Source organism: Eumetopias jubatus, unplaced genomic scaffold (assembly GCF_037043125.1).
Source record: "Eumetopias jubatus isolate StellerSeaLion01/CBP00866 unplaced genomic scaffold, mEumJub1_p1.0 scaffold_12, whole genome shotgun sequence".
NCBI lineage: Eukaryota > Metazoa > Chordata > Mammalia > Carnivora > Otariidae > Eumetopias > Eumetopias jubatus.
Genome location: NW_028274818.1, coordinates 67,674,892 through 67,700,496, shown reverse-complemented (window position 1 = coordinate 67,700,496; position 25,605 = coordinate 67,674,892). Strand labels below are relative to the sequence as shown.

The 25,605-nt window shown below is 39.9% G+C and overlaps 1 protein-coding gene across 3 annotated transcripts in view; it reads left to right on the top strand.

Moving 5' to 3' along the window:
- DNAH14 (dynein axonemal heavy chain 14) overlaps positions 1–25,605 on the top strand; it is a 329,828-nt gene that overhangs the window by 31,590 nt on the left and 272,633 nt on the right. For 2 of the 3 annotated variants that reach the window (XM_028111778.2, XM_088017199.1), the window contains exons 7-10: positions 4,556–4,618; positions 9,066–9,210; positions 12,850–12,981; positions 24,138–24,388. In XM_028111778.2, coding sequence (XP_027967579.2) covers positions 4,556–4,618; positions 9,066–9,210; positions 12,850–12,981; positions 24,138–24,388 — 591 coding nt within the window. Of the gene's footprint in view, positions 1–4,555; positions 4,619–9,065; positions 9,211–12,849; positions 12,982–24,137; positions 24,393–25,605 lie in introns of those variants that run through there. The other variant, XM_088017201.1, reaches the window with a different exon arrangement.

The window sequence follows — 25,605 nt, the reverse complement described above, 5'->3', positions numbered from 1 at the left end:
TAGCAATTGGCCTATTCAAATTTTCTATTTCTTCATGATTCAGTCTTGGTAGGTTGTATGTTTCTAGGAGTTTATCCATTTCTTACCAAACTTGGGAAAGGAAGAAGTAAAACTGGTTTTTAAAGATGACATTATATACTATACATAGAAGAACAAAGCTGTAGGTATTGCAATTTCAGATTTTAAGATACGTTACAAAGCTGTAGTAATCAAACAGTATGGTACTGGCACAAAAATAGACACATAGATCAATGGATCGGAATAGAGAGCCCAGAAATAAACCCACGATTATATGGTTAATTAATGACAAAGGAGGTAAAAATATGCAATGGGAAAAAGACTCTTCAATACATGGTGTTGGGAAAACTGGACAGCACCATGCAAAAGAATGAAACTGTACCACTTTCTTATACCAAACACAAAAATAAACTCAAAATAGGTTAAAGACTTGAATGTAAGACCTGAAACCATAAAACACCCAGAAGAGAAGTAGGTCATAAACTCCTTGACGTTGGCGACATTTTCTTGGATCTGACTTAAAGGCAAAGGTGGCAAAAGGAAAAATAAGCCAATGGAACAGCATCTAACTGAAAAGCTGCTGAACAGTGAAGGAAACCCATCAGTAGAATGAAAAGGCAAACTACTGACTGAGATGAGATATTTGCAAATCATATATATAATGAGTTGATATCCAAAAAAATATAAGGAATTCATCCAACTTGATGAAAAAATAATCCAATTAAAAATGGGCAGAAGGGGCAGTGGTTAGCTCAGTCAGTTGTGTGTCCGGCTCTTCATTTCAGTTCAGGTCATGATCTCAGGGTCCTGGGATCAAGCCCCACATTGGGCTCCATGCTCAGTGGGGAGTCTGCTTGAGATTCTCCCTCTCCCTCTGCCCCTCCCACCTGTGCTCTCGCTCGCTCTCTCTCTAAAATAAATCTTCAAAAAAAGGAAATGGGCAGAGAATCTGAATAGATATTTTTCCAGGACCTAAATATGGTGGCCAACAGACACAGGAAAAGATGCTTAACATCACTAATCATCAGGGAAATGCAGATCAAAACCACAGTAAGATTTTACTTCCTAACTATCAGAATGACTATTAAGATTTGATGAGGATGTGGAGAAAAGGGACCCTAGTGCACTGTTTATGGGAATGTAAATTGGTGTGGCCACTATGGAAAACAGTGTGGAGATGGCTGAAAACATTAGAATTAGAACTACCATATGATCCAGCAATTCCACTTCTGGATATCTATTCAGAGAAAACAAAGACTAATTTGAAAAGGCATATGCACTCCTTTGTTGATTGCAGCACTATTTACAACAGCCATAAGGTAAAGAAACAACCACAGTGTTCATTGACAGATGAATGGATGAAGAAGATGTGGTGTATACATACAATGGAGTAGTACCCAGCCATAAAAAAAAATTGAAATCATGCCGTTTGTGTCCATATGGATGGGACCGTAAAGGTATTAGGCTAAATGAGATAAGACAGAGAAAGACAGATACCACATCACTTCACTTATATGTGGAACCGAAAAAACAAAACAAAACCTACACTCAAAGACACAGAGGACCGGGTTGTGGGTTGCCAGAGGGGAAAGGTGTTGGGAGGGGGATGAAGTGAGTGAAGAGAATCGGAAGGTAAAGACTTCTAGGCATAAAGTAGACCATGGGGATGTAATGTACAGTCAGTAACATCGTGTTAACTCTTAATTTGCCTTTTGTTTTTCATGCATTTATTCATTAAATATTTATTGAGAGTTTGCTAAGAACCAGTCATTGTTCTAGATGCGGGGGATACTCTGTTGAACAAAACAAATGTCCTGCTCTCAAATAACAGAGTGGGAGAGAAATAAACGTATAAGTATGTAAAATATCAGGTAGAAAAAGAATGTTATAATGGAAAATCAGAGAATTAGGGAGCTGGGCAGCTTGTTGATTCAAGGTCATCATTTAAAAATTTATCTAGTTATAAGTGACGTGACATGACATGACACCAGGATTCCTGAGACTCTGATCCCTCACCCAGGAGTCCCAGCCTTGTTCTTTTAGTGTTTGTATCTAGTTTTTTTCTTTGCGTATCATTGCCACATGATGTTACATTAGTTCCAGGGGCACAACATAGTACTTCCGCATCTCTGGGTGTTCTGCGCTCCCCATGAGGGTGGCTGCCATCTGTCCCTGTACAGCGCCAATGCACTTCATCTTCTAATGTCTGTGTTTTCTTGTGGTCTGCTGCTATCTGCTGGAGGCTAGGAAAAGAGAGAGGTAATATTTTAAATTGTTACATTTAATATGACAAAGAGTTGAATTGTTTTTATAAGAGAAGTGAATGATTTTGTGGCAGAGAAGTTACTTACAGAACAGACACTTGCTGGTACTTCTTCTGTTCCCCTCTTACGGGCACTGCAGATGGAATCGTGTAAAAAATATACGAGGTCTGTGTTCCTCTAGAACTTCCATTCTAATGCAGGGACATCAATAACAAGTAAGTATGATTATCTCAGCTGGGTGTAAGGGCCAGAAATAGAATAAAGTGGAGAAGTTAAGCAGAGACGTGTATGTGTTGCTGCCTTAGATAGGATGGCCAGAGATGTGCTATGTAATCCGAAGTCTGAGTGTTGAGAAGAGTTTCAGTCGGTATGGCAAGATGAAAAGTCCTGAGGCAGATACGGGTCAGTGTGTGTTCAAGGGCAGAGATGGTGCGGCTGAAGCTCTGGAGAGCTTGGGAGGCGAGGGCACAGGTCCTCTTCGAGAACGTGTGTGATGGCTGCATCCCTGTCCAACGGGCGGCAGCTTACGATAGTATCGAAAGTACTATTTTCTGAGTCTGTTTATTTAAACTGTCAATGCTGGACTTTCCATTGTTGTCCTTGCCTGTGATAAATCCTTGGGGTCCACTCCACTCTGAATAATTTTAATTGATTAAACTTTCGAAACACAGTTGGAACTGGGATGAGTCATCTTTTTATATGACATTTGGCATCAGTCAGTCCGTGGTCAAAATGATTCATTTTCTTTATTCATGTTATGAAAAGTATAAATTAAAGTTTAGGCAGGTTAAAACTTATAAATTCATTTGATTTTCATTTTTTTTAAAGATTTTATTTGATAAAGCACAAGCAGGGGGAGCAGCAGAGGGAGAGGGAGAAGCAGGCTCCCCGCTGAGCAGGGAGCCCGATGCGAGGCTCAATCCCAAGACCCTGGGATCATGACTGGAGCTGAAGGCAGATGCTTCACAGACTGAGCCACCCAGGTGTCCCCTTCCTATGATTTTTGAATTTTATTTTTAATATGTTTTGTGAAGTTTTTTATGACTAACATTGTAACAAGTAACATTCCAAGCAGAAAATGAGGTAAATCTGCAGCGTGGGTGGCTTCTGTTGGCCATGCGGTGTGTGCTGTGCAGGGGTGACCCTGAGCAGCAACACCAGCTTCTTAACCTCGGGGGCCTGCCTGGAGGCATCGCTTCTGTGGCCTCGTGCTTCTGTGGCCCGGTGTGGACACTCCTCATGCCTTCAGTGGGGGGATTCGTCTGGGATTCTTTCCAGGGGTCTTCTGGAATGCTGAGGTTCCATGACTGGAGAAAAGTGAGATAGTAACTTAGCTGGAATGCCTCCTAGGAGCCTGACCTAAAGTCAGGGTGCTAGATTGGAGGCATTTCTGATTTCTGAGGCCTCAGGTGTGCCTGTTTGCGTGACATCACGGGGTTCTTTTGGAGCTGCTTCCAGCTTCTGTGATTCTCAGTCAGCCAGTGAGATGGGTGGGTTGTCCTCTTGGGGAGTCCTGGCCCCACCAATTCCTCTTGCTGCATAAGGAATCTCCCTCTGGCCAACAGGCATCACCGTTAAATTCCTTCTCAGACAGGTTCTTTGAGTTTTTAAAACTATAAATGCATCTTTCCAAAAACATAAATATTGAATATCAAAATGACAAATACTAGCTTAATTTTTAATATATTGGTATGCAAAAATTTCTTATCAGTGAACCTTTTCATCATCACTGGAAACTCAATCTTGACTCTTCTTGAAATATGAGTCTCTTAAAAATAGTAAGATAGTAAATGTATAGAGAGAAGAAAATATTTTATTATTTTTTTTAAGGAATATGAGCAGGGAGGAGGGACAGAGGGAGAGGGAGAGAGAGAATCTCAAGCAGACTCCCTGCTGAGCGTGGAGCCCCACATGGGGCTCAATCCCATGACCCTAAGATTGTGACCTGAGCCAAAATCAAGAGTTGGACACTTAACCAACTGAGCCACCCAGGCACCCCCAAGAAGAATATATTTTTTATAGTTTTTATATTTATTGGGATATTGTTACTAAATTACGTGTCTGTGAGAATTACAATGACTTGTTCTATGTTCTGTTGATAGTTTGGGAGAGAAGTGATATGATCTAGTATGTACTTCAGGTAAAATTTATGAATGGAACATGTGAATGAAACATGTCCTAGGGAATCTAGCATTCCTAAGATGTTATTAAATGTATTCTATATAAATACATGATTTGTGAATATGGAATATAAGAAATGTTTTTCTTTTCAGAGTTAATAAATCATTTGTTACTTGGAAATTGAATGTTAGAAGAATTAAGACAGAGAAGAGCAGGTAAGTTTTGATAGGCAATGTAATTTTAAAAATTTTATTTATTTTAAATATGGAGCATGGAAGCAGGTATAAGTCATTTTTCACTCAGTGATTGGAAAGTACCTTTATGATTATGATTAAATTTAACCCTTAATGAGAGTGCCTGGGGGGCTCAGTTGGTTAAGGGTCTGCCTTCAGCTCAGGTCATGATCTCAGGGTCCTGGGATCGAGCCCCACATCAGGCTCCCTGCTCAGTGGAGAGTCTGCTTCTCCCTCTGCCTGATGCTCCCCCTGCTTGTGCTCGCTTCCTCCCTCTCTCTCTCTGACAAATAAAATCTTTAAAAAAAAATTTAACCCTTTATGATTAAATTTAACCTATCTTATTTTTAAACACTGTTTATATAGAAACGTAATAAACACTGTATTTCCCGGTATGCCAATCTGTGATATGAGGAAATCATAGTACTCTAAAGCACTTAGGATATCTTCCTGTGGTCACTTGATTTAACTTTTTCTTCCCAAAGGGGAATGACTACATCACAGCAGTTAGATGGCTGTTAATCCTACTTTGCAGGATGTCCAGCAGCCATATTTTGTTATTGAACTTTTTACTTTGTGGTAACTCTGATTGAGTGCAGTTGTGAGAAATGATATAGAGATGATACAGAGATGCCCTGTTTTCCCAGTGGTACCATCTAGTAGACCTGCCATAGGACAGTGGTATGGTGACCGGCGCAGTGGCGCTGACGTACTGAGTATACAGCAGACCTCTATTGTGGCAGGACCCCTCCTGTTGCCCTTCCCTCCCACTCCACCCCTCCTGAGCCCGTGGCAAGCACCACTCGGGTCTCCATTTCTGTGGTTTTGTCCTTTGAAGAAAGTGTCAGTGGGACCCTGCAGTCTGCGGTCTGTGGGAGTGGGGCTCCATCCAGGCTGCTGCCTCCGTGTCAGCGTTCCTTTGCTGCGGGCCGAGCGGTCCATGGTTAGTCACTCCCTCGTTGAAGGACAGCTGCTGCCTTCCAGTTTTCGTGTTAGACGTAGAGTCACTGTCAACCTTCATGTGAACAGAAGTCTTCATTTCTCAGCGGGAAATGCCCGGGAGTGCTGTCCTGGGTCACACAGTAATGGCATGTTCAGATTTCTTCCGAGATGATCGTACCATTTTTCATACCCACCAGCAGCATCTGAGACCATTTGGAATTATCACTGTTTTTCATTGTAGACATTCTGGTGGCTGTGTGGTAGGGTCTCATTGTGGGTTTTTTTTTTTTTTCAATTGGTGTATTTAGACCATGTACATTCAATTGAATTATTTATATATTTGGACTTAAGTTTGCCATTTTATTTTTTGGTTTCTGTTTCTTCTCCCTGCTTTCTGTTTCTTCTTCCTGTGGATTATTTGAATATTTCTTAGAATTCTTTTTGGATTTTTTCTATAGAATTTTTTAATGTCTCTTTTTGTGTGGCTTTTTAGTGGTTCCATTATATATACATAACACACAGTTTACTAGTGTTGTCGTTTTATTAGTTTGAACTGTAGTAATCTTAGCTTTATGTCCCTTTACCTCCTCTGCTTATAGTATAATTGTCTTAAATATTTCCTGTCTGTACATTTGGCACTATATCAGAAGAGTTGCCATTTTTGCTGCCATCATCAAACATAAGTTATAAAACCCAAGAGAAGGATAGTCTATAGATTTTTATTTTTGTTTTTAAGATATATTTATTTGAGAGAGAGAGTATGGAGGCAGGGGGGAGTGGCAGAGGGAAAGGGAGACTCTGTACTGAGTGGTGAAGCCCATTGGGGGGCTCCATCTCACGACCCTGAGATCGTGACCTGAGCTGAAATCAAGAATCGGACATTTAACCGATGGAGCCAATGCAGGCGCCCCTGTGTTTTTAAAATGTATTCAATTTGGTTTGGTCATCATGTTCTTGGTTCCTTCTCAATGTTTTGGGTTCCTTCTTTTATTTTGTTGTTTAATCTCTGTTTAGAGAACTTCCTGTAGCCATTCTTTTAGGGCAGTTCTGCTGGCAGCAAATTCTCTTGCTGCTTTATCTGAGAATGTCCTGATCGCTCCCTCAGTGAGGAATGTTATTGCCAAATACGGGACTCTGAGTTGACTGTTCTTTCCTTTCAGCATTTGAAAACGTGCACCCCTTTCTTCTGGCCTCTGTGGTCTTCGAATTGCTTTTCTTCTATACATGTTTCTTCTCTTGCTGCTTTCGAGACTTTTTCTTTTGCCTTTCGTTTTCAGAATGTTGACTTTGATGTGTCTTGGTTGGGTTTCTTTGTCTTTATCCTGTTTTAGGTCACCCTGGCTTTTTGCACCTCTATGTTTGTTCATCCTTTGACAAATTTGGTAAATTTTCATCCATATTTCTTCAAGTATTTTTTCAGCCCTGCCCTCCTCCTCCTCTCCTTCTAGGACTTCAGACACAAATGCTGGATCTTTTTTATAGTCCTGCTGGTCCCTGAGGGTCTGAGGTGTTGTTGTTTTTTTTTTTTTCCAGTCTATTTTTTTCTGTTGTTCAGATTGAATAATTTCTATTGTTCGTTCAGTTCATTGATTTCTCTGTCCATTCCATTGTGCTACTGAGCCAGTGTATTGAGTTTTTAAATTTCAGTTCTAAAATTTCCATTTAGTCCTTTTTTTGTCTTGTTTCTTTGTTTGACTTCTGTTTCTTTGCTTGCTCCCCCCTAGGGAAGGTGAAATTCCTGATTCTCTACTCCACTTTCCCTGGAAACCCCCAGAGGAATGCTGGGGAAGCCTGGTTACCACTTGCCACAGGTGGAACTCCATGCTCTCCACGTGGCCTTTTTGTCCTGTGGTATCTTGCTGGAGTAGAATGGTTATTGTTGAAAATTTTCTGTCCTGCTCAGCTGCCCCTTTCCTGATCCTGTAGCTGGACAGCAGGCACCTGTTGGTGTTTCCAGGTTGCTGGTTTCTCCAACTCCAAGCCTGGGATGAAGGAGGCACGAGAAAACCCAAGGGCCCTAGCGCCACATCATCCCTAGCTGGTCTGCCTTAGCGCCATGTCATCCCTAGCCGGTCTGCCTTAGCGCCATGTCATCCCTAGCCGGTCTGCCTTAGCGCCATGTCATCCCTAGCCAGTCCATCTTCTCTGCCTGTCAGGGTCGTCTTACGTTCCCTTCATGTATGATGTTCACAGTGTTTAGTTGTGCTCAGAGGGAAGAATGGTGAAAAGTACACTTGCTCCATTTTTCTAGAAGCCAGGACCTAGGTTTTAATAGATTTCTGTGGTGTATTTTCTATTACCAAGCCATTCTATCTTATGAGTAAAGTTTTGGAGAATGTAGTTAGTTTTCTGTTATAATAGAATGGAATTTGTTGGTGAGTTCCTCATAGCCCCTGTGCTTGAATAGTCATCAGATGCATTATTTTTCTCTTGTCAGATCTCACCATCACAATTCTAAATTTTTTCGTGCTTTCCCCACCGTTCATTATTTTTATAATGCACCCTCCCTAGTTTCCTCATAGCTGTGTTAAAATATGCAAATAAAATCAATTATATTTTTTAAAGGAAGAAAAGAAAGCCTTAAACAGTGTTGAGTAATGTGAATTCATTACTGTGTGACTTTTGATCGTCATTCTCTTATCAAGATTGGGTCTGATTTTTGTGGTGTTTCACTTTCTGGTATGTGCCATTTGTCTTTAGTGTGATCTCTTTTCCTCCCTGTACTAGATACTCAGGGAAATGTCATGAACCAATTCCACCTCTGTGAGTAGCTCAGGTTACGTGAGGTGTGCATAGCGAAGAGGCCTTCTTTGAGACAGACAGCACAAGGCTTTGGGACAGGCAGGGAGAATAAAGGGCCCATGGAACTTAATAGCCTCACGGTATATAAAGCTTTGGCCAGTAAAATGGGAAGCCAGGAAGGGGCTAATTTCTGATAATCATATTTTTTGTGTAAAATACAGAAATCAGCCATAAAAATCAGCCACCCCACAAGGGATCAGTGAAGGGCAGAAGACCCCCTGTTCTTTATACACTGTTGCACAGGGAAGTTTGCTTTTCTTGATCCAGTTTTTCTGGAGCCTTCTCTCTCCCATTCTGCTCTTTTCTCCCTCGCTATGTCTTGTGTTGTTGGCAGTGATCTGTCACTGTGACCGCGTGGTCTGTGACCATGATCAGACAGTAGGAAGGGGCTGAGGAAAGAGAAGGGCCCATCTTCTCTAGAATTTGGCTGGTTGGAGAATTTAAGAAATGTGTCCCTGCCTACTATTTCAGAATTACTAGAACTCAGTGGCATAAACTTGTAACGTCATCCCTTGTCTCCCCTATTTTGTTCCTACTCAACACACCCTGTACCACAGCCTTGCTTTCAACATTACCAGCCAAACAAACCTCATATGGATATAAAACAAGTTATACTGGGTACCTCTAAATTCATTGTACTCATTTTTGAATGGGAGATAAGTGTGGAAATTCTTTTAAATTTCAGGTCGTTTTTGTACCGCCATCTTTTTTGGGCCGATGAGTTATTTCAAGGCTGTTTGCTTTATATAAAGGGACTTTGTGAAGATGCAGTTGATATCAAAAAAGGTAATGAACACGAAGACCATCCGTCTGCCATATGCCTCATCAAGGTGGGTAGAAGTGCACTGCTGTACGCTAGTGTTTGTATGTGGAAACCAGGAAGACAAATAGAGTTTTGAGTCGAAGGAATTCATACTGCTAGATCCATCAGTAAACGGTCACGATGCATGACTCATGTTCTAAAATACTCGCAAAGAACATCATTCCCTTGGATAGTCATTTTTAATAATTAACAACATTCCTTATACATAATTTCTTCCCTAAACTCAACCAAAGTCTGTTATGAGGCCTTTTCTCTATTTTCAAAACTCTAAATGTGCAATATCATTTATAAATAATTATCTCAACTACAATTGATAGTTACCAGCTAGTCTCTCAATACAGCATATCAAGAAATTGTCATGAGTTACAACACAGAGGTTTTGGTTAAATTTATGAATTCATCTGTCCCACAATTCTAAGAAAAGGTGACCTTCTTAGTGGATGATTTAATTCAGTTTATATAGAATAGTTCTTTTAAAGAGGTTAAAGTACATAGAAGTATATGTTTTAAGTGTTTAATATACAATTGAACAGGATTCCAGCAGCTTTTACTTCATTTACCCACTGAGTGAGGAAGGTACTGAAAAGTAAAATTGATAGTCACCTAGACTTAAAAATAGTAAAAGGATGTGGACAAGTTTTAAATTTGATCATCAACTCAAAAATTGTGTTGACTATACACATGTAATAAGTTTAATACTTATAAATCAGTAGCTTACTTTTAGACTTGATTATATACAGTGGCTGATATGTGACAGATGCTTAATAAATAGTCTTTGAGTGAATAAATAAATAATGAGGAAAGATGAATTAATCACTACAGATGAAGTACATTTTTTATAGCTATATTGAGGTGAATGTTTCAATGGGATTACCATTCAAGTTAAGGACACATTTCATAGAGGAATATTTTTGATATGGTTTTATTCTAGAAGGAGATTGGTTGGGCAGCTATATTAGATTGTTTTATGAGTGACTTAGGGGCAGAATTTATTGGTTAGTGGTGGGCAGTAAGGCAGAGGAGACTTCGGAATATCTGTGAATGCCCGTGCCTGCTGGATGGTAATGCTAACGGAGTGACCTTAGACCCTATCAGCTTCCCCCAGAATGTCAAGAGGAAGGGAACACAGCTTTCCAGACAATTTGTAAATATTTGTTAATTATTATATGCAAAGGAGATGGATACAAACTAAAAATGAGTTATTGCTATTTTTAGTTTGCTTACAGTTTATTGGAAGAGATAATTCTTTACATTTAAAAATGATTTAATTCCAGAGGTAGTCCATCGGTTTTTCTGTTCATTCTAGCTAGCCAGTTAGCAAAATATAAGGCAAGGGAGGTTTCCTGGCACACAATACCTGTAAAATACTTGTAAAATATTCTTGCCTCAGATATTCAGAGGAAGCAGTTAAAGTCAGGGCATGTTTCATAAAGGAAGCACATTATGAGCTAGGCCACGCTGGATTGAAATAGCCAGGCAGCAGAATGTGAGTAAAGCATTTAATATATGTTTTTTTTATTATGTTAATCACCATACATTACCTCATTAGTTTTTGATGTAGTGTTCCATGATTCATTGTTTGTGCATAACACCCAGTGCTCCATGCAGAACGTGCCCTCTTTTCAATATATGTTTGATATGAAAGTTAGGTTGGGTCTTGAATGTTGGGCCAAGAATAACAGAATAAGAGAGAAGTAGGAGCCGAACCTGGGCATTAGGGCTGGGGCACTCCTAGTGGGGGTTGTGAAGAACGTTAGCAAGAATAGGAGTTTTTGAGATTGTCTGGAGAAACCAGGGCCAATTGGAGGGAGAACAGTGTTTCATGGCCAGGAGGACCTGACATATGGAGTTAGGAATCACAAGATGGCCACTTGTACGTTAGGACTGCTGGGGATGCAGGTACCAATGAGGGTGGACGAGGAGGAGGCAGGGGCATGAAGCAAGGGCAGCAGTGCAGACGAGGGGCCATTCAGAAGTTAGAGTGGAGTGCATGCGGGTGCCGGTGTTCTGCCAGGATGAACCCGCACTGTGCAGGGGCTCGGTGTCTGCAACTGTATGGCACAGGGCACACATGGATCATTGTATCCAGTCCTTCCCTTTCAACTGAGAAACCAAGTCCTAGAGGGACAGTGATTTATCCAAAGCCACAGAACCAGTTAAAGAGTTGGGACTTGGGGTTCAAGAATGATTGCGTTGGGGGAAGCAGTATTTTGAATGCTTAATAAAAATGTAAATTTGTGTCCTACCCCTTTTGGGAGAGAGTGCGGTGAGTGGTGCTAGTAATCTACACTTTTTGCGAGCCCCCTTGGTGATTTCCTATGCAAAGCAAACATTGAGAACTATTCTTTTTTTAAGTAGGCTCCCCTTTGCCCAGTGTGGAGCCCAGTGTGGGGCTTGAATTCACAATCCTGAGATCAAGACCTGAGCTGAGATCAGGAGTCAGATGCTCAATCCACAGAGCCATCCAGGCGCCCTGAGAACGATTTTTTTTTTAAGATTTTATTTATTTATTTGACAGAGATAGTGAGAGCACAAGCAGGGGGGCAGTAGGGAGAGGGAGAAGCAGTCTCTCTGATGAGCAGAGAGCCTGACATGGGGCTTGATCCCAGGACCCCGAGATCGTGACCTGAGCCGAAGGCAGAGGCTTAACCGACTGAGCCATCCAGGCGCCCCATATTCTTAAAGAACAATTAATGAAAGTTTCTGAACATGTTATTGTAGGAAAATCAATGTGATGTTGGCTTACGGGAAAAACTGAAAGCAAGGAGATACAGAGTGAAAGAGATTGCTAGTAGAGTGCTGGAATAACACAGGTGTGAGCAAGAACGGCTTCAGGTAGGAGGGTAGCAGTGAGATCAGAAAGGAAGGGAGACTTTGAGACATATGTGCTGGAAAACTCAGGACCTGGTAGCCAGATATGGGACCAGGAGAAGGAGAACACAAAGAAAGAGTTAATCCAGAATTTTAAGGCTAGAACAGCACTTTTTGATTTTTTTTTTGAGGGAAGTGTACATTTATAAAATATTGCAGTATAACTAGGGATAAAGATGTCTGCTATTTATTGATGAAAATGCATTTTGGCAAGAGAATTAACAGAATGTGGGAAAAATGAGAAAATTCTACAAGAACAAGGATGCTGGGATATGCATTGTTTGTGTATGGCAGGACTCGGTAGCATAGGAGTTGGAATTTCTCCAGGCCACATTTCGAATGAGCTCAGAAGAACGTGCATGTCACTTGGATTATGTAATTTTAGCCTCTTTATCCCACATTTAGTGCTCGTGTTTTTAAGTCTTACACATAATTGGGATTTCAAAGGTAAAAGCAATCCCTGGATTTGGTGCTTCCCCTGGGTTCGTAGATATTTCAAAAATACATCAAGTTTTGAATTTTTCTGCTGAGGCTTAATTTTAGTTACAATTAAAACAATAATGTATTTTTCTGTCTTTTATCAAGATTTAGTTGAACTACTGGTGTTTAGATTTGAAGAATGTAAAAAGCATTTGGTATATAAAGCATAATGTATACAAAAGGAAGGATAAAATATGCTCTTTATGACATGAAAGGGTGACCATAATATTTTGTATCTTTTTTTCGTAATGAACTTTGACTTTCCAACACTCAACGTTTACTGTCATTTAATTAGCTGGATAGGTCTCGAACATATTCTGTAGATGAATTTTGTAAAGAACAGTTACAGCAAGCCACCCAGGCACTGAAGCAGCTTGAGGATATCAGAGATAAAGCTATTTCCAAAATCAAAAATACAGTTTTACAGGTAATTCTTTAATTATATCCTCTCTTTTTATCCATTTCTAATGTATGGAGTAAAGCAGTTGCTCCAGCTTGCATTTCTGGAAACAGTGCTGGGAATGGGCAGGTGGATTCGTCAGCCAACCTGCTAATGCCACACATTTACTGGGTGCAGGGCATTTTCCAGGTGCTGTGTAGGATGCAAATATTGATGTATACAGGTATATCCCCTGCTTTTTGAAAGTTCGTGCTACACCATGTTGCTTTTACAAAAGATCTATATTCGTACCTGTTTTTGCTAGCTAACTGAAAGAAATCCGGAGAGAATTTTTACTTTTATGAAAAAAAGCCAGAAGCAGAAATAGCCTTCAGAGTCCATTTTGCAGCGAGCTGTTACGGGGAAGCACCTGGAGCAGCAAGAGGGGCCCCCCCGGCTCCTGCCTCGGGACCCACACGCAGCATCTCCGCATCAGGCCGCCAGAGCTTTGGGCTGTATCTGTGAGCAAGCGCCTGTGCTTTTTCTTGACTTAGTTTGCACATGCATTAGCAAGATGTGTCCTACAGTATCAGAAAAGCCTAACAGAGGTTATTTTTGGGGTCTGGGAATGCTCAAAAATTTTTCCTCTTTGCTTTATGCTATTTTGGCTTATGGAAGTTTTCATAGCAACTCTACTTTTGGATAGTGGGGGAAACCTGTATGAGAGAGAGAGAGAGAGTGTGTGTGTGTAAATGCATGTATATGTATGTTTACATATACATCTTCAAGATACCTCAAATCTAGCTCAAGCTGACATATATAGGGAAATACAATTTGTTACAAATTTCAGTATTTCTAAGATGAAAACTTATTGTTCAAGAGAAACATACCTAGATGAGACAAAACTTCCCTAAGGATTTTATAAAAAGGATTCAATAATACAATGAACATTCTTACCTGAGATGCTGTGACTCATTTCACAGGGTTATTTTCTATAGCTTCCCTATATAGGGAATGACAACGCGTGGAAGCATGGTTCACAAATGCAGTTTGTAAGGGACTGATGCGGTGTCTCTTTTTATGGGCTTGCTGCCTCTCTCTGCTGGTTTGGCAGAATCCAGGTGGATATTTGACGCTCTCTGGAGGAATAGGTGGACTGGGTCTCCCTCAAACCATTTTCAGATGTTATTTCTCTGTATTAAACTTTTGATAAATACAGGGTAGCAGTGACTTCAAGGCTTTGCTTCTTGACAAGAAGATGAAGTGCAACTGTTTCACATCAGTGAAAGAAGGGTCTCTTTCCTCATTGTATTCCGAAGTCACCCTAACCTCCCTAAGCCCCGGCATTTGGGACACAGTTTGGGCTCTGGGACAGTTTGGCCAAGGATTGTATAAATCGATATGTCTTAGGCCACTGAGATAGTAGTTACACATTCTAGTGTCTCCCATTCTGCATCACCAGGATCTGGTCATAAATATTTGTTAAGAGATTTCTATTTAAATAAATTTCCAATAAGAACCCATTAGACCCACATGCCAACCAACCCTGTTGTTGAAATCCACCAAAATTATTCACTCCATGGAAGTAAGCAGATTTAATAAAAATGGCAAGATCATAAAACTGAGAATGGATCCAAACAAAAAGAGGATATGGGGAATGGAAGTATCAATATAGTGTTGCATTGCTTTTTCCTTATTTAGATGTTATCTCTCCAACAGAGGCTCGTGCCCTATTTTGACATGGCTCTTTATTTTTTTTTAATTCAAATTTAATTACCCAACATATAGTAGTTCATCATTAGTTTTTGGTGTAGTGTTCAGTGATTCATTAGTTGCGTATAACACCCAGTGCTCATCACATCACGTGGTCTTCTTGATGCCCATCACCCAGTCACCCTATTGCCCCACCCAGCTCCCTTTCCACAACCCTCAGTTTGTTTCCCGGAGTCAAGAGTCCCCCATGATTTGGCTCCCTCTCTGTTGACATGGCTCTTTAGCCAACACGTGGCTGAGTTGCTGGGTCCCATCCGTGCAGCACCCAAGGCAGGCAGCATTCCCCATTTCCAGACTGAGTGTAATTAGAAAGCACTGACATTACCTCTACTATTTTATTAGGGCATTTCATATTGAAATGCTGAGGACCATGATTATCAAGCTTTTGTGGGCAAGAGAATCACCTAGGAGGCTTGTTAAAACAAGGGGTCTCAGTTTCAGCTGCTATAGCTGGGGAGTTCACATTTCTAACAAGTTCCCAGGTGAAGCTTGATGCTGCTGGTCTTGGAACCACTGCTCTAGAATCCCTCCAGGAGAATTTTTTTTTTTTTTTTTTTTGAAGATTTTACAGAGAGAGACAGCAAGAGAGGGAACACAAGCAGGGGGAGTGGGAGAGGCAGAAGCAGGCTTCCCACTGAGCAGGGAGCCCAACGTGGGGCTCAATCCCAGGACCCCGGGACCATGACCTGAGCGGAAGGCAGACGCTTAACAACTGAGCCACCCAGGCGCCCCCTTCCAAGAGAATATTGACCGTTTATTTAAACGTTCAGACTCAAACTTGAAATGTGAATTGAATACACTCTAGGATTGTATTTATTTCTCACTGTGAATTTCCCTGAGCTCGGTAGAAGCATTGATTTCAAGAGAACTTCAGAGCTATCTGTTGGAAATAAAGTCACAATTTCAGAGGTAGATTTTAACAAATAATGTATCATGCTTTAAGTTTCAGTGGCTGTACCCTTTAAGAATTTGAATTATTAAGCATTTGTCCTATCAATTTGACTTGCCAGGAAGTTTCACCATTCACAGAATTTTTGAAATGATGGACACTTGCATCATGTCACATAATTACTACTACTTTTTTACAGTGAGAATATTTAAAGCAAAGGAAACCAACAAAATGAAAAGGGAACCTATTGAATGGGAGAAAATATTTGCAAACGATGTATCTGAAAAGGGGTTAATATCCAAAATATATGAAGAACTTGTACAACTCAACAGCAAACCCCCAAATAATCCAATTAAAAAATGGACAGGGGAACTGAATAGGCATTTTTCCCAAAGAAGAAATAGAGATGGCCCATAGACCTATGAATGCTCAAATCACTCATCCTCAGGGAACTGCAAATCAAAGCCACAATGAGGTATCACCTCATACCTCTCAGAATGGCTAATATCAAAAAGACAAGAAATAGTATTGGCAGGGATATGGAGAAAAGGGGAACCTCTGTTGGTGGGAATATAAACTGTGGTGCAATCACTATGGAAAACAGTAGGGAGGTAAACTAAGAATAAAAATACCATATGATTCAGTAATTCCACTATTGGATTATTTACCCAAAGAAAATAAAAACACTAATTTGAAAAGATAATGCACACCTATGTTTACTGCAGCATTATTTACAATAGTGAATATATGGAAGCAACCTAAGTGTCGGGTGATAGATGAATGAATAAAGGGATGGTACATATATGCAATAAAATATTACTCAGCCATAGAAAAGAATGACATCTTACCATTTGCAACAACATGGATTAGACCCAGAGGGTAGTATGCTAAGTGAAATAAGAGACAAATACTGTATGGTTTCATTTATATGTGCAGTCTGAAAAAAGATGAACAAACAACAGATTCATAAATAGAACAATCTCGTGGTTGCCAGAGGGAAGGGGCTTTGGGAATAGGCAAAATAGGTGAAGGGGATTAAAAGGTACAAACTTGGAGATGAAAAGTATAGCATAGGGAATATATGTTGTAATAATGTTGTATGGTGACAGATGGTAAGAACATTTATTGTGGTGGGCATAGTATATTGTATAGAATTGTCAAATCCTATGTGGTATACCAGAGACTAATATAACATTGGGTGTCAGCTGTACCTTGATTTTTAAAAATTGCAGCTTTCAGTGTGTGGATCTTTGACCTTCTTGGTTACCTATATTCCTAAGTATTTTACTGTTTTGAGGCTATTAAGAATGGGATTGTTTTCTTTATTTCTTTTTCAGATTTTTTGTTGTTATAGAAATGCAACTGATTTCTGTATCTTGATTATTAGTTTTAGGATAATTTTGACAAATGCTTTAGAATTTTCTGTGTGTAAGATTATATCATCTGAAAAGAAAGACAATTTTACTCCTCTTTTTCTGATTCGGATACCTTTTGTTTCTTTTTCTTGCCTGATTACTCTTGCTGGGCTTCCAGTACTATGTTTAACAGGAGTGGAGAGAGTGGGCACCCTTGTCTTGTTTCTGATCTTAGAGGAAAAGCTTCCAGCTTTTCACCATTGAGTATGATGATGTTAGCTGTGAACTTGTCATATATGGTCCTTATTATGTTGAGGTATGTTCCTTCTCTACCCAATTTGTTGAACATTTTTATCATCAGAGAATGTTGTATATTTTGTCACATGCTTTTTCTGCATCTATTGAGGTGATCATGTGAATTTTATCCTTCAGTTAATGGGATATATCTTATTTTCTGATTTGTGTATATTGAACTATCCTTGCATCCCAGAGATATATCATGCCTGATTCTATTTTATAATCCTTTTAATGTGCTGTTGAATTTGGTTTGCTAGTATTTTGTGGAGAACTTTTGCATCTATATTCACCAGGGATATTGGTCTGTAGTTTTCTTGTGGTGTTCTTATCTAGCTTTGGTATCAGACTAATGCTGTAAAATGAGTTTGGGGGATGTGCCCTCTTCAGGGTTTTTGGAAGAGTTTAAACAAGATTGGCATTAATTCTTCATTAATGTTTGGTAGAATTCACCAAGGAAACTGAATAGTCATGGATTCTTCTTTGTTGGGAAGTTTCTGATTACTGATTTAGTGTCCTTAATTGTTATTTGTGCTTTCTGATTCAGACTTGGTAGGTTCTATGTTTCTAGTAATTTATCTATTTCTTCTAGGTTAACCATTTTGTTGACATATAACTGTTCATAGTCATCTCTTTTGATCAGAGAATTCAATCCATTTTTATTTAGAATAATTGTTGATAGGTAAAGACTTACTAATACCTTCTTATTGTTTTCTGGCTGTTTTGTAGTTCCCTGTTCCTTTCTTCTTCTCTTGATGCTTTCTGTTGTGAATTGATGATTTTCCGTAGTGCTGTGCTTCGATTCTCTTTATATTTTGTGAATCTCTTACAGCTTTTTGCTGTGTAGTTACTATGAGGCTTACATAAAACATCTTTTATCTATCACAATCTATTTCACACTGATAACTTTGATCACAACACAACTCTACCATTTTATTCTCCCCCCTTTTATGTTTTTAATGACATAATTTACTTCTCTCTATATTGTATTTCCATTAACATTAATGTTAGTGGAGCTATAGTTCTTTTTAATACTCTTGTTCTTTAACCTTTACATAGAGGTCAGTGGTTAATACCCCACCATATTACATTTTTAGAGTATTCCAAGTCTGACTATTTTTTCCTTTATCACTGTGTTGTATATTTTTATGTTTTCATGTTACTACCTAGCACCTTTTCATTTCAGCTAGAACAACACTTTTTGTCATTTCTTGTAGGGCAAGTCTAGTGGTAAGAAATTCCTTCAGCTCTTGTTTGTCTGGGAAAGCCTTTATTGCTCCTTCATTTCTGAAGGGCAGTTTTGCCACATAAGGTATGCTTCGTTGGCAATATTTTCCCCAGCTCTTTGAGTATATCTTCCCACTCTCTCCAGGGCCATAAAGTTTCTACTTAGAAATCTGCTGATGGCCTTATGGGAATTCCCTTGTAAGTTATAAGCTTTTTTCCCCACCCCATCTCTTGCTGCTAAGATTCTGTCCTTGTCTTTGATTTTTGACAGTTTTATTATGTATCCTGGAGAGGATCTCTTTGATATTTGTTTACTGGCTTGTGAGTTTCATGAACTTGGATACACAAGTCTCTCTCCAGATTTGGGAAGTTCTCATTTTCTTTACAGAATTTCTTTTCTGCCCTTCCCCCCCTTTCCTTCTTGGACCTTTAATAATTGGAAAATTGCTTCTTTTCTTGGTATCCTATAGATTATTTGGCTTTCTTCACTCTTTTTCACTCATTTTTCTTTTATCTCTAGTTGGATAATATCAATTGATTTGTCTTGCAGTTCACTTATTTTTTCTTATGCTTCGTGAAGTCTGTTTTTGAAGCTGTCTGTTGAATTCTTCATTCAGTTACTGTATTTTTAGCTCCAAATACCTGCTTGTTTCTTTTTTACGTTTTCTCTTTCTGAGCATCTCATTTTGTTTGTATTGTTTTCCTGATACCATTAAATTGTTTACCTGTGTTCTCTTCTTATAGATCTCTGAGCATCTTTTTTTTTTAAGGTTTTGGTTAAATTCTAGTTAGTTAACATATGGTGTAATATTGGTTTCAGGAGTAGAATTTAGTGATTCATCCCTTACATGTAACACCCAGTGCTCGTCACAAGTGCCCTCCTTAACACCCATCACCCATCCCCCCACCCATTTCCCTTCATCAACCCTCAGTTTTTTCTCTATAGTTATGAGTCTCTTTATGGTTTGCCTCCCTCTCTTTTTTTTCCCCTTCCCCTATGTTCATCTGTTGTTTCTTAAATTCCACCTATGAGTGAAATCACAGTATTTCTCTGACTGACTTATTTTGCTTAGCATAATACACTAGCTCCATCCACATCGTTGCAAATGGCAAGATTTCATTCTTTTTGATGGCTGAATAATAAATAGTCCATTGTGTATATATATATACCACATCTTCTTTATCCATTCATCTGTCAATGGACATCTGAGCTCTTTCCATAATTTGGCTGTTGTTGATAATGCTGCTATAAACATTGGGGTGCAGGTGCCCCTTCGAATCAGTATTTTTGTATCCTTTGAGTAAATACCTAGTAGTGCAATTACTGGGTCATAGGGTAGTTCTGTTTTAACTTTTTGAGGAACCTCTATACTGTTTTCCAGAGGGGCTGCACCAGTTTGCATTCCTACCCACAGTGTCAGGGGGTTCCCCTTTCTCTGCATCTTCGCCAGCATCTCTTGTTTCTCGTATTTTTTATTTTAGCCATTCTGAGAGGTATGAGGTGCTATCTCATTGTGATTTTGATTTGTATTTCCCTGATGATGAGTGATGTTGAGTATCTTTTCATGTGTCTGTCGGCCATCTGGATGTCTTCTTTGGAAAAATGTCTATGCGTGTCTTCTGCCCATTTCTTAACTGGATTTTTATTTTTTGGGTGTTGAGTTGAATAAGTTCTTTACAGATATTGGATACTAACCCTTCATCAGATATGTCATTTGCAAATATCTTCTCCCATTCTATAGGTTACCTTTTAGTTTTGTTGATTGTTTCCTTTGCTGTGCAGAAGCTTTTTATCCTGACAAAGTCCCACTAGTTCATTTTTGCTTCTGTTTCCCTTGCTTTTGGAGACGTGTCTAGCAAGAAGTTGCTGCGGTCAAGGCTGAAGAGGTTGCTGCCTGTGTTTTTCTCTAGGATTTTGTTGGTTTCCTGTCTCATGTTTAGGTCTTTCATCCATTTTGAATTTATTAATGTGTATGGTGTAAGAAAGTGGTCCAGTTTCATTCTTTTGCATGTCTTGTTTTCCCAACACCATTTGTTGAAGAGACTGTCTTTTCTTCCATTGGATGTTCTTTCCTGCTTTGTCAAAGATTAATTGACCATAGAGTTGAGGGTCCATTTCTGGGTTCTCTATTCTGTTGCATTGATCTGTGTCTGTTTTTGTCTCTGAGCATCTTTAGAAAAATTAATTTGAATTCTTTGTTGGAAATTCCTGGACATCCATTTCTTGGGGGTCACTGACTGAGTTTTACTTTGGTGGAATCATGTTTCCCTGATTTTCATGATCCCTGTAGCCTTGCAAAGGTGTCTGTGCATTTGAAGGAGGAGTCACGTCTTCCAGACACTATGACCTGACTTTGATAAGGGAAGAATTTCGCCTGCAGGTGGGGCATGCTGGAGCATCTTGGATCTTGGTGCTAGCGGTGCAGGGTGCCAAATGTGGGGCTGTGGAACTGCACCAGGTCTTGGGGCATCATGATGTCTCTTTGCTCAGGCCTCTGGGGACCAGAGCTCTGACAGCTGTGTGGTCCTTGGCAAATACTCTGGAGGCCTGCAGTGGCTGTAAGGATTTTCAGTAGTGGCTCCAGGTCCAGGGGCTCGGGACCAAGGCAGGCAGTGGTGGTGGCCGGAACTGGTGGGGTGTACACATTTGGCTCTTCGGGTCATCTGCAGGTTTCTCTATAGTGGCAGGGGCTGGTTGGAGACAACACCCATTGGTGAGGGTCAGGGTAAGCAGCAAGGGCCAGGCCAACTGTGGGTGCACGGGTGTCAGCATGTTCTGTGGCTGCTGGGTCACACCACAGGGGCATGGCATTCAAGGCCAGTGACAGGTGTCAGGCCAGCAGCATGCAAATGCAACTGAAGAAATAGCCCGTGCATGGTGGGGCTCAGTCATGGGGCTCTAGGGGGGTGTCTTGTACTCACGCACTCACAGAAACCTGGGCTGGCTGACAGTGTGGGGTTGGAGAGGGACTTAGGCAGCCGGCATCAGTGAATACAAATACCTGCCTGTCTAAAGCTAGTGGAATCTGCTGGGGTTCTGTGGCAGCTGTGCCGGGTACTGACTCCTTCTTTGGCGGCAAGAGCTGCCGTGTTTATGTGCTGAGCAGCTCACTGCGAACGGGGATCTCTCCCGCCACATAGCTGCTATTGGCAGTCCATGTTTTTCTTCCTGGTTCAAGCCATCTGTGTCCATCTCAGCTTTGCTGGTCTGGGCAGGGTGAAATCAAAGTGGGACCTTTGTTCAGTGCCCCCAAAGCCTGGGGAAGCCTGTTGCTCACTCTGCTCTTCCTTACTGATGAGGGAGGGGACGCTTTCTAGCTGGGAAGTTTCCTCTTGGTGCTGAGCAACTCCAGCTGTGGATGGGAGGAAGTGGGGAAAGTGAAGCTGTCTTCTCTTTTTGTGTGGTTATTCTCAGGATTTTTGTTTCACAGTGTTGCTGAAGTTTCTTCAGTGGACTCCAGAGCTCTCCCAGAGCTGTTTTTGTTCATGGACACCTGTCTTACTTGTAGATCTTTGCTGGGGGCAGAGGCAGGGCTTCCCTACAGCGCCATTTTGGTGAATTTTTAAAACTGAAATGTGTGACTCCTCAGTGGCCAGACTCTAGGCAGCACACTAGAATCAGCTGGTGGGGTGAGATGGGGGACTCTTAGTAAATATTGATCTCTGGGACCACCCTAGACTAATTAAATCAGAGTTTCTGATGATGGAGCCTCAGCCAGCAGTGGAGAAGCTCCTCAGGTGACTCTAAAGTGCAGCTACGTTAAAAGGCGTTCTGGGCAATGTTGGGGACTGCCCAGACACAGCACAGGCATAGAAGTGATGAGAGGAAAACCGAAACCCAGCATCAGGATGTGGACCTAGAGTCAGACTTGAGATATGCCTGACCCAAAATATAGCCTGTGATGCTGGAGAATATCTGCCTATCTGCCTATCGGTGTCAGAATCTCTGTTAACTTCAGAATGTTCAATAAAAAGGGCAGCATTACCAGGCTTACTACTGTATACTTTTATATCGATACAGTTATTAAGCTATTTAAAATTCCTTTAGTACCAATGCTAAAAATCTTTATTCTGAATAGTTAATAGACTCTGCCTCACCATTTTACCAGTTAAAATGCATTTTGCATATGAAGTTTTCAAATCATGTGGCCACTCCTGGAAAAACATGACCTTTTCAATAAAAACATAACCTATTAATAAAGTCAGTATTTCATTTGTCAGGCCCAGCATAGCTGTGCCCATAACTGGTATATGAGTTATCTTGTCTTTTTTTAGCCCAATTTCTACAAGCATCTGTTGTATTAGTAAAGAACTACATCACCATGGTAAACCATTCCTCCAGAGAGTCAACCAGTACTAGAAAAAACTTGCCAAATTGATAATCAACTGAACGTTATTCATTTTTAAAAGAAAGAAAAAGACAAATGAAAAAAAAAAGAAACATGAAGAGAGGCAACATAAATGCAATTGTGTTTTTAAAAATTAGAATTGGGGCGCCTGGGTGGCTCAGATGGTTGAGCACCTGCCTTCGGCTCAGGTCATGATCCCGGGGTCCTGGGATAGAGCCCCACATACGTCGGGCTCCCTGCTCAGCAGGGAGTCTTCTTCTCCGTCTGTCTCTGCCTGCCGCTTCCCCTGCTTGTACTCATGCTCTCTCTCTCATAAAAAATTTAAAATCTTTAAAAAAATAAAAAAATAAAAAAAAATAAAAATCAGAATACAATTTGGAAAGGACTATCAAGCATTTAAATATCAATGGAGCAAAAAATAAAAAGAATGAACAACCAATAGGTGAACAAATACTGGAAATATTTTTAGAATTTTAAAGGTCCATCAATAATTTAAAAAAATGTTTATGTGTCTAAAAAGAACCATTTGACCAACTTTGAGATTATTTTAGAGGGCACAATTTAGAAGTTTTGGTGGTACTAGTAGTACTGATTTTATTCCCCAGTAACATACTAAGTCAATTGTCTTTTTTTTTTTTTAAGATTTTATTTATTTATTTGACAGAGAGAGAGAGACATGAGAGAGGGAGCACGAGCAGGGGGAATGGGAGAGGGAGAAGTAGGCTTCCCGCTGAGCAGGGAGCTTGATGCGGGGCTCGATCCCAGGACCCCTGGGATCATGACCTGAGCCGAAGGCAGACGCTTAACAACCTAGCCACGCAGGCGCCCCCTAAGTCAATTGTCTTAAGAGATACATTGTTTAAAGGACAAAACTCTAACATCAGATTTGATGAACTTAAATTTTTTCTTAATTCTGTATTATTTATCATATATGTGTTAAAAACAAACAAACTAATTGCTATAGCCTAGCGTAAGGGAGGCAGCATTGGACTGGATTTTAGGATACCTATTATTTACACTTGACTCTTCCCCCCATTGGTAGCTCTACTCCCAATTGTATACTTGAGGAGGGTCCCTCTGTGTAGGAATGCTTAGATAATCATTAGTATGTACTTCCTGGTTGAGTTCCATAAACTCATCTGCTTATAAGTGAGACCCCAAACTTCATAGGCTTCTTTTTTGTCTGCTGTTTAAATACAGTGCAGGCATAAAGTTTTCATGAAAATTGTCATAATAATGTTTAGTTACAGTGTTGTAATCATGCTATATTAACATAGGAAATTATCACTTGTTTCTCAATTGTTTATTGAACTGTAGGTGGCAGAAAAGAAAGAAATTAAAGAATATTTTGAGTCAAACCTCTCTGAAGATGACACAGTACATTTCAAGCTGCCTAAATATCGACGTTTATTAGAAACAATTTTGAGGTTTCTGCTGCTGGTTGACTACATATTTCAGGAACTCATCCGTCAACTAATGAATACTGCAATCACACTACTTTTGGAATTATTTAATAATTCTGCTAGAATGCCATTTTCAATGGAAAAAAGGAATGAAGATCTCATTAAGTAAATCACAATTTTTTGACTTATAAAAGGAATTTATGATCATAATGTAATATATTGTCACTTATGGAGGAAATATCAAATAATTTAAGCTAGAATTTGAAAATTCTCCTCATAGCAAGTTATATGTACTCAGTTTTTGCAATTATCTGAACTTATTATCTGGTAATACTTTCATTAATACTCTGCATAAAATATAAGAAAATTTCCTTCCCCCCTAAAAATATTCTGCATAGGCTAGGTTGCTATGTGAAGTATATGATACCCAGTGAAATTTGAAATTCAGATAATGAATAATACCTTAGTGTAAGTATGTCCCAGATATTACCTATACTAAAAATGATTGGAATTCAGTTTTAATTTGGTGTTCTGTTCTGTATTAATCTGCTAAATCTGGCAATCCTATGTATAGGTATGCTGTATCTTCAAAGTTCAGAACTAGGTTTTTTTTTAAATTTAATTTAATTTTATTATGTTATGTTAGTCACCATACAGTACATCATTAGTTTTTGATGTAGTGTTCCATGATTCATTGTTTTTGTATAACACCCAGTGCTCCATGCAATACGTGCCCTCCTTAAATCCCATCCCCCCACCCCCTCCCCTCCAAAACCCTCAGTTTGTTTCTCAGAGTCCATAGTCTCTCATGGTTTTTCTCTCCTTCCGATTTCCCTCCCTTCATTTTTCCCTTCCTTCTCCTAATGTCCTCCATACTATCCCTTATGTTCCACAAATAAGTGAAACCGTATGATAATTGACTTTCTCTGCTTGACTTATTTCACTTGGCATAATCTCCTCCAGTCCCATCCATGTTGATGTAAAAGTTGGGTATTTATCCTTTCTGATGGCTGGGTAATATTCAGAACTAGTTCTTAAAAAATCATTTGTAAGAATGATTCTGGAAGTAGCCAGCCACAAGGTTCAATTGGAATTTGAGGCAATTCCAAGTATCTATTGAAAACCAAATATTTTCACCTTTTTAAAAAAAAAATTATTGGGGCGCCTGGGTGGCTCAGATGGTTAAGTGTCTGCCTTCGGCTCAGGTCATGATCCCAGGGTCCTGGGATCGAGCCCCGCATCGGGCTCCCTGCTCGGCTGGAAGCCTGCTTCTCCCTCTCCCACTCTTCCTGCTTGTGTTCCTGCTTTCACTGTGTCTGTCTCTGTCAAATAAATAAATAAAATCTTTTAAAAAATTATTTATTTGCGAGAGAGAGAATGTG